The 9,071-nt window shown below is 48.9% G+C and overlaps 2 protein-coding genes across 2 annotated transcripts in view; both read right to left on the bottom strand.

Moving 5' to 3' along the window:
* Positions 1-4,009: 4,009 nt before the first annotated feature.
* LOC310808096 (adenosine receptor A3) lies at positions 4,010-5,750 on the bottom strand (the record flags this gene model as incomplete). Its single annotated transcript, XM_083674796.1, has 3 exons — positions 4,010-4,230; positions 4,441-4,934; positions 5,413-5,750. The coding sequence occupies 3 exons, from the start codon at positions 5,748-5,750 to the stop codon at positions 4,010-4,012; spliced, it is 1,053 nt and encodes a 350-aa protein (XP_083530922.1).
* Positions 5,751-8,147: 2,397 nt separating this feature from the next.
* LOC310808095 (uncharacterized protein) overlaps positions 8,148-9,071 on the bottom strand; it is a gene marked incomplete at its 5' end in the record, with an annotated part of 13,974 nt that continues 13,050 nt past the window's right edge. Inside the window, one exon of the mRNA XM_083674795.1 lies at positions 8,148-9,071. This exon is cut by the window's right edge and continues 391 nt beyond it.

Genomic DNA, 9,071 nt, shown 5'->3' with positions numbered 1-9,071 from the left:
GGGAGAGGAGTGGTCAGGGAGAGGAGTGGTCAGTGAGAGATTTACTGTGGTCAACAGATCTACTGTGGACTCATTCAACAGTAAACGATCAGTCTGCTTCCTCAGGCGGTCTCTCGATGCCGATGGTAGAAAGAACAGTTGGTTTTAAGCCCAAAATCTGTGGTTATATTATGTCAAAACTGATGAGCACATACAGTCGGTCAGTGTTACGGTTCAGGCTCAGGTCAGGTAAGGTTTCATATTCTTTTTGTAATGATTTTATTGTCTACCATCTTAGCACACCACGTACTGCAGCTTTAGCATGTCCTTCACTCCGGTCCGTCCCTGTTTCGTGTCTCCGTCTCTCTGTCCGAGACCATTTGATCCTGGAGCCCCTGAAAGCCTCCCATCTTTCTCTCTCTCTGTGTCTCTCCCCTCCTCCTCCTCCAGCCAATATCTGCTCCAATCTGAGGGGTTTTTGGCAACCGAGGGTTGTGTGTAGGGGGGGTTTGGCCAGGCTATGGTGGCAGAGTTGGGCTCTATGCCAACGCCCCCCCGCCCCCCCCCCGCCCCTCGTGTCTGTCTGGTGTAATCAGACTAGAGAGGGCCTCTGCATGCTAACGAGGGGCACGACTGCTTCTCAGGGGCTGTGCCTCTCATGCTAATTTATGCAAAGTAGCCCCCCCACACACCTTCTCTGTCTAGCCCCCCCCCCCCCCCCCCTCCCTCACTACCACCCCAGGCCTGGCATTTAGTCTGGCACTCATTAACCCTTCCACTGCTGTGCCATGGGGTGGGAAGCTCCTCCCTCCCCAGTAACAGTTCAGACCACTGGATGTCTGCATTGACACGTTCACTCAGCTCCAAATTAGAGACATTTATATTTCAATCAAGCGGAGGTTTCACCTGAGCTTTGCCAATGAGAACACACATGTTTAGTTTTCCCCCGTTGACTCACGCAGACCGTGTGACCAGTTTGAAGGTGCATGGCAGGAGCAGCACTAACACAGCTGAGGATGGGAGTTTCTGACTGTGTGTTTTGCTGTATCGTTGGTATTGATGAGGCTCTGTCTTCCGGGGGTCTGGTCAGTGAGGGTTAAGTGTACAACGTTGCCACACTCATTGGGTCCCTGCGATCATTCGTCTGTTACTGGGGGAGACTCTTCGCCATTTTGTGGAGTTTTCTTTGAATCCTTGCCTAGCGTTCAGCCTCCCTGGCCATCATGGTGAGAAGGGAGTCTCGGTCGGAGCAGGCTTTGGGGAACCTGACAGGAGCGCGTTAAAGGCGTTGGTTAGTAATAGACGTAAAATGGCCGACGCGGTGGCCGCCATTTTGTGTTTCCTTGTTTTGTTTATGGAGCAGAATCGTAGCTTTGTGTTGTACAGGAGGCAGCTGGTGGCAGCCATGTTTGCAGGCATCTGTGTGCGTACCTCCGTCTCTGAAACAGCAGCCAGCCTGCGCAGGGCTAGCCCGCTGGAATGAGCTCAGTTTTTGGCAAAAACGGAAACAAATTCCTGGCACAGAGTCGGGAGGTTTTTTTCTCTCCCTTCGATCACATGCCAGAGTCTCAGGAAGCCAGTGAGTTGTTCCTCAGGCTTTCACACGTCAGCGCTCGCCCTCTTCCATGTCTGCTGAAACACGGGGCTTTGTGTTTTTCTGTGAATTTACGCTTTTTTGACTTGCAATTTCTCTCGATAGCGCTGGGACTCGGCCAGGTTTAGTAAGGAAGTGCCAGGTGTTGTGTAAGTCTCTCTCAAGGTCTTGTCTCGTACAGAGGTGCTAAACGTTTCCCGATGTTTTGGCAGTCTGAGATTTGCAGTTGCTAAGCACTAACAGCTCTCTTTCATAAATCCTGATTCTGAACCACCTCCAGAAGCAAACAAACGCAAGGGAGAGAGACAAGGACACAAACAATAATAATACTAATAATTATATATGCCATTTAGCTGATTCTTTTATCCAAAGCGACTTACATTTCAGTGAGTGCATACATTTCAGTATATATGATCCCAGCGGGAAGCAAACCTGATAACATACCCTGTTACTCTGCTCTCGCTAACAGGGAACTGAATATGGGGACACAATGCTGTCATTCATAAGTGTCGATGTCAAAGACTCCAAACTGAACATCTTCACAGATTGCAGATTCCACTTCTTAGACTTTATGTTTCCAGTCTTTGTTTCCTGTCTAATCTGAACGGAATATATAACTGTAAACAAAGCACTGACTGAAGTATATATTTAAAGGCTAAATCAATGTAAATCATTTTGAAACTGATGTTGCTATGTGTGTTTGACAGGGGTTGGACTACAACTCAACTATACCTCCCACCCCCCACCCCTCTCTCTCTCTCTCTCTCCCAACCCCCCACCCCCCCCCACCCCTCTCTCTCTCTCGCCCTCCCCCGTCCCCTCCCCCTCTCTCTCCCCACAGGTGTGTTACTTCAGTGTATCGTCTTCCTCTGCAGTGTTGACTGAGGTTGTGCTGTCCTTGGGGCTGAGGTAGTAGATTGAATAGTTGTGGCGGTTTGTAACCTCCCTCTGAGATAACTATACAATCTACTGTCTTTCCTAAGGAGACAGTTGACTCAACCAATCAGCAACATCCTTTTCTTATACCGACAGTCGAGACATCCCATCAAACTTGCGGGACTGGACAATGATGGACTCTCACAGATTCAGATGCAGATTGTGATTGTCTTATGGAATGTAGAATGGTGGGAAATGTTCTTCCATGTTACTTTCAGTTTACACATGTTGTGTCTGTCGTACCTCCTCTGTGAGGACTCAGAGGAAACGTTTCTCTGAGGCGGTGCTGTGGATGACGTCGTGCCTCCTGGACCTGAGGCGTGCCCTGGGTTCTGTCGGGGTGAGGTAGTAGGTTGATGACGTCGTGCCTCCTGGACCGGAGGCGTGCCCTGGGTTCGGTCGGGGTGAGGTAGTAGGTTGTATAGTTTGGTGGGAGGGATCACACCCTGCTCAGGTGATAACTATACAGGCTATTGCCTTCCCTGACAAACCCACTGACTTCTGCTGAATGTGCAGACAAAGCTGTACACTCCCAGATATACTCCATATGGCTGGAGGCCAATTTGTTTACTAGGTATGAATACAGAATAACCCCTTACACACTCACACACACACACAAACACACACACACACGCACACGCACACACACACACACACACACACACACACACACACACACACACACACACACTTCTTTGTCTCCTATTTATTTAGAAATGTCAACACATAGAAAGACAAGGATAATTTGCTGTCAGTTAAAAACTCCTTTGTTTAGTGAAGAACATATTGAGCATGGTACTTGTTCTTGTACTTTTTATTCAGTATCAATGCTGTTCTGGTACAGTTCAATAAACATCGGCAACATGACTTGTCAGTGTGATGATTGTGCAATGATGGGTGGGGTGGACGTGAAACACGCTTGGATTGGTCTTATAAGTACGGAGAGCCTCTCAGGGAGGAAAGCACGTGGTCAGAGGAGGAGTGGGGGGGAGAGAAGTGAAGGGGGAAGCATCCAGTCTGCCCCCCTTTCTTGAGATCCCTTCGTCAGATTGATCATTTGACATTGATATTAACTTATGCTTTGCTATTAACAATGTGTAGCTACATTCTCTCGCCAAACCTTGGTATTGTAACGTTCCATCATATAACGGCCTACGAACGTGTGTGAAGGGTGACAGCAGGAGGGATGGTGGAGCTTCAGTCTCATGTCTCACGCACACACACACGCACACGCACGCGCACGCACGCGCACGCGCACGCACACACACACGCACGCACACGCACACGCGCACGCACACACACACGCACACGCACACACACAGCCCGCTAGCAGTGCTTCCTATATGGTGGTTATGACTGGGCTTTGTTTACCTGGAGATTCAACAGAAGACAAAATATAGCATATAGCAAAAAAAAGAAATGACACTTATATAAATAATAATAAAGTCATATAAAGAAGTTTGGTAGCCCGTTTCCCAGGAGGTTTTCCTCGTGATGAGCTCAGGGTGTTGTCCTCACTCCCGACACGCACACCACCGTTTGATTGGCTCCACCGCTGCCGTCACTGGCCAATGACCGGTGACCACCCTCATCCCCATGGCAACGGGCCACCGCCAGCGAACAGCGCCTCCATATCTGGCGGTAGGCCTGCTGGATCTTTGGGATACGATAAGCATAGACCACTGGGTTCACCGCTGAGTTGGCGTGGGAGAGCAGGATACCTGTTGGTTACACTAGATTATAACCTCCACTACCTTGAATAGATATAAATAAATACATGGTCAATTATATCAACCGAGAATTATCTGATTTGAGGGATTTACTGAAACAACACAATTGTATACCATTAGCTATGGTTATCAATCGAAGGTTCCAATTATGTACATGACAGTTGATATGAAACTGGACTTTCAAAATACAGTGTTACCTGCCTGCGTATATCGCCCCCTGGGGGACAGCCTGGGGACCGTGGAAGAGCAGCACACAGTTCATCAGATGCAGTGGCATCCAGCAACCAACAAACAGCAGCAGCACCAGGGCCAGGGAGCTCGCCAGCCTCCTCTCCCTGAGGAGAGAGGCCCGCGCCTGGGGTGAGCTGTCCTGCAGACGCCCCTGTAAGCTCCAGAACACCCGGGCGTAGAGGAGGGTCATGACCAGCAGGGGCGCCAGAACGCAGCCCAGGAAATTGAAGTAGACCATGAAGGGGAGGGAGACCACGGAGAGGAAGGTGCAGGAGGGGAGGGGGGAGGGGGAGGGGGTGAAGGGGGGGAGAGGGGAGCTGGTGTTGGTGGCGTGGGTGAGGGGTGCCGGTGTGGAGGAGGAGTTGTTCCATCCAAACAGAGGGGTGAAACCCAGCAGACAGGACACAACCCAGCACAGAACCACAGCGACCCACAAACGCCTCTGAGTGGCCATGTCCTTATACCTGAGAGAGAGAGAGAGAAAGAGAGAGAGAGACAGAGAGAGAGACAGAGAGAGAGAGAGAGGGAAAGAGAGAGAGGGAGAGGGAGAGGGAGAGTGATTAGAACCCTTATTTTTGTGTGTAGAGCTCTTACCTGAACGGTATGTTGTGAGGTGTATACACACACAGGTACCTCACCTGAGTGGTGTGTGTACTCGGAGGTGTGTGTACTTGTAGGTACCTCACCTGAGTGGTGTGTGTACTCGTAGGGACCTCACCTGAGTGGTGTGTGTACTCGTAGGGACCTCACCTGAATGGTGTGTGTACTCGTAGGGACCTCACCTGAGGGGAGTGTGTACTCGTAGGTGTGTGTACTTGTAGGGACCTCACCTGAGTGGTGTGTGTACTCGTAGGTGTGTGTACTTGTAGGGACCTCACCTGAGGGGAGTGTGTACTCGTAGGGACCTCATCTGAGGGGAGTGTGTACTCGTAGGGACCTCACCTGAGCGGTGTGTGTACTCGTAGGTAGCGGTCCACAGCGATCGCCAGCAGCGACATCACGGAGGCCTGAGTGAGAACCAGCACCACACAGCTGAGCAGCAGGCACAGGTCAGAGGTCAGACTCACCCAACCGTCCAATAGCACGGCCAGGGGCACAGCGGCCACGCCCACCAGGAAGTCAGCCACAGCCAGAGAAACCAGGAAGCAGAATGTCGGCTCTCTCAAGGAGCGCCGCACACACACACACACCGCAAACACCACCAGGACATTACCCAGGCAGCACGCCACGGCAACCAACACCTCCAGCAGCGTGTAGACCACCCAGACCCACTCAGCCATCGCAGAGGGAGGGGAGCCGTAGACAGGACTGGCGACAGATCAAACACAATGGTCCTTGTTGAAAGGGCGCAAGTTAGTCCTCAGAAGATGTCCTGTTCCTGAGGGGTCACCCTCTCGATCACCAGCCCTGGTCCTCACAGCGATCAGGACGGCTCTCTCTCCCAGTCTCACTGAGCCACACAGACACGCTCCATTCACTATCTCACAGACCTTCAGCAGAGTGTGAGAAGCATCCACATAACACAACTCTATTTATACAGCCATTCACACACACACACACACACACACACACACACACACACACACACACACACACACACACACACACACACACACACACACACACACACACACACACACACACACACACCATCTGTGTTCCATCAGTGAGGACCCTACCCTAACTTTAAGGGTAGGTGGCTGACTAAGGGGGTTAGATGTGGAACAATCTATGGGTCATCTGGGAGAGTAGAACCACATCCAGTCCAAAGCTTGTTCTCTGTTCACACGTGAAAACAAAGGAGAGAATCAGAGGCTGCTGTAGGTAAGTCATCTGAGTGTGTGATACTAGCTCCACCTTGTGTCTGTGTGTAGAACTGCGGGTGTGTACATAGATAGATGGATGGGTACTTTATTGATCCCAGAGGGGAAATGAAGGCGTTACAGCAGCTCACATCACAAACAACAACAACAAAATAAAGTCACAATAGAATACTAGAATAAAATAGTAAATCTGAAACATTATATACTATAGCGCTCCTTAGTGCAACGTGGTTGTAATAATCTTTTACTAAAGGAGCTTCTCTGCTCTGCCACAGTGTCATGTAGGGGATGGGAGGGATTGTCCATGATGACCAAGAGTTTGGTCCACGTCCTCTCCTTGGATGAAAACAGGAGACAGGGGGACCCTCGTCTTCCTAAAGTCCACCACCATCTCCTTTGTCTTGCTGATATTGAGTAGCAGGTGGTTCTGCTCACACCACTCAACAAAACTGTCCACCAGTCCTCTGTACTCGGTCTCCTGGCCTCCACTGACACATCCCACAATAGCAGAATTGTCCAAGAACTTCTGCAGATGGCAAGCACCTGTGTTGTGCCTGAAGTCTGAGGTATAGAGGGTGAAGAGGAAGGGAGCCAGAAGTGTCCCCTGGGGGGCGCCAGTGCTGCTCATCACCCAGTCCGACACATCCCTGCAGCCGTACAAACTGTGGCCTGTTGGTCAGGTAGTTCGTAATCCCGGAAACAATGGGGGAATCCACCTGCATCCTCAGCAGCTTATCAGCAAGTAGTAAAGGCTGTATGGTTTTAAATGCACTGGAGAAGTCAAAGAACATGACCCTCACAGTGCTGCCAGCCTTATCTAAATGGGAGTGAGCTCTGTGTAGCAGGTAGATGATGGCATCATCCACACCAATGTCTGCCTGGTAGGCAAACTGCAGGGGGTCCAAGGATGTCTTCACCAGGGGCCTCATGTGTGCTAGCACCAGTCTTTCCACAGTCTTCATGATGTGGGATGTCAAGGCTACCGGTCTATAGTCATTCAGAGCACTGGGGTTCCTCTGTGACAGAGGACATGTGCTACATCCGTGTCAGACTGAAAGTATGGAATTTGAATATGACGAAGGAAAGTTGTGCATCATGTCAGTGTGGGACCGCCATTTGCATCATGTCAGTGTGGGAGCATCACACAGCCATTTGCCTTCTCATTTGTCATTTGCATTATTGTGTTTACAACCACATTCATCTGACTGTCGCTAGCTGCTTTGTGTGGATATGTTGTGGTAGTTTCTTACACGTATAGTTAGCTCCAACAAAATGATGTGTGTGTGTGGTATGTGTGTGTGTGTGTGTGTGTGTGTGTGTGTGTGTGTGAGTGTGTGTGTGTGTGTGTGTGTGTGTGAGTGTGTGTGTGTGTGTGTGTGTGTGTGTGTGTGTGTGTGTGTGTGTGTGTGTGTGTGAGTGTGTGTGTGTGTGTGTGTGTGTGTGTGTGTGTGTGTGTGTGAGTGTGTGTGTGTGTGTGTTGGTGTTTCTCTGTACCCCACGGTGTCCAATGACTCTCTGGGCCGCTGGGATTGTTGTGCTGTTACTGATTAACTAGACTGTTTGGCGGCGGTTTTTGTCCGCAGGCTTGTTTTGCATAGGGTATTAGTGTGTGTGTGTGAGTGTGTGTGTGTGTGTGTGTGTGTGTGTGTGTGTGTGTGTGTGTGTGTGTGTGTGTGTGTGTGTGTGTGTGTGTGTGTGTGTGTGTATGCCTAGAACACTCCCAGTGAGAGAGGAACATAAAGGAGCCATCAACAAGGGTTTAAAATGTTGTTTTAATTTTTATTAAATCACATCACAAAATAAATGACAAAAGGTTGATCGATCTGATCGCTCAAATCGATCTTCTCTCAACAAATTGATTTCAAGATTAAAAATACAAAATACAGGATATGAAAATAAAATATATAGACACAAAAATCAATGTCTACTTATAAAGTAGATTTAATGTCTTGACAATCCGCAGATTTACAAATATTGTTCAAAGCCTATTGACTTTCCCTTCATCATCACACAGTCTAAAAACAACTCTAGCTTGTTAAACTGGACAGGCCCATCATTCGGCCCAATTCTGCTTTAATTTGATCATTAATTTGGTGTTTACTTTATCTCCTTGTCATGTGTAGTATGTTATTCTGAACTATGATCTGAGCATATCCACACAAAACTTCAAGGTCTTACCTATCAAATGACATCCTGCTGTCGCATCCGATCATCATATTTCTAATGTCATAAGCAGTTTAGTTTGGGTCTGGTTTTTAGGCAGGAATGAGTCAAATAGGGCATAAAGCTTAAGAGTCTAGACACGCCCTTTGCTATTTGCAGATCTCATAGTACCAGATGGGTGTTATATGATGGGTGTTCCCCTGCCCCAGTGGAGGGCTGGGAGGACATATTGCTTTCAGGTCTGCAAACACCAAAGGGGTGAGGAGAGGAGAGGAGAAGAGGAGAGGAGAAGAGGAGAGGAGAAGAGACTAGAAGTTGTCATTGGACCAAACTGTCTCTCTCACACGGAATGTTGTAAATCGTTATTCTGTACATCGAAATAATCCTGAAACATGACTGGCTTGTTGATAATGTTGACACCTCTTCCTGCCTCCTACAAATACTCAGTATTCATCTCTCCTCTCTGCTGGGTTAGCATGATATGATCCTTCATAGAGTTAACCATAGACATGGAATAACTAGAATAGACGGAGCTAGGAAATCCAGCAAACTCAAATGTTTCATTGTTGCCAGAGTGGGACACACAGAGAGGCAGGCAACTGTAAGGGGAATGTA

The sequence above is a fragment of the Argentina silus genome (assembly GCF_951799395.1).
Source record: "Argentina silus genome assembly, chromosome: 8".
Lineage (NCBI taxonomy): Eukaryota > Metazoa > Chordata > Actinopteri > Argentiniformes > Argentinidae > Argentina > Argentina silus.
This window is presented reverse-complemented; position numbering and strand designations above follow the sequence as displayed.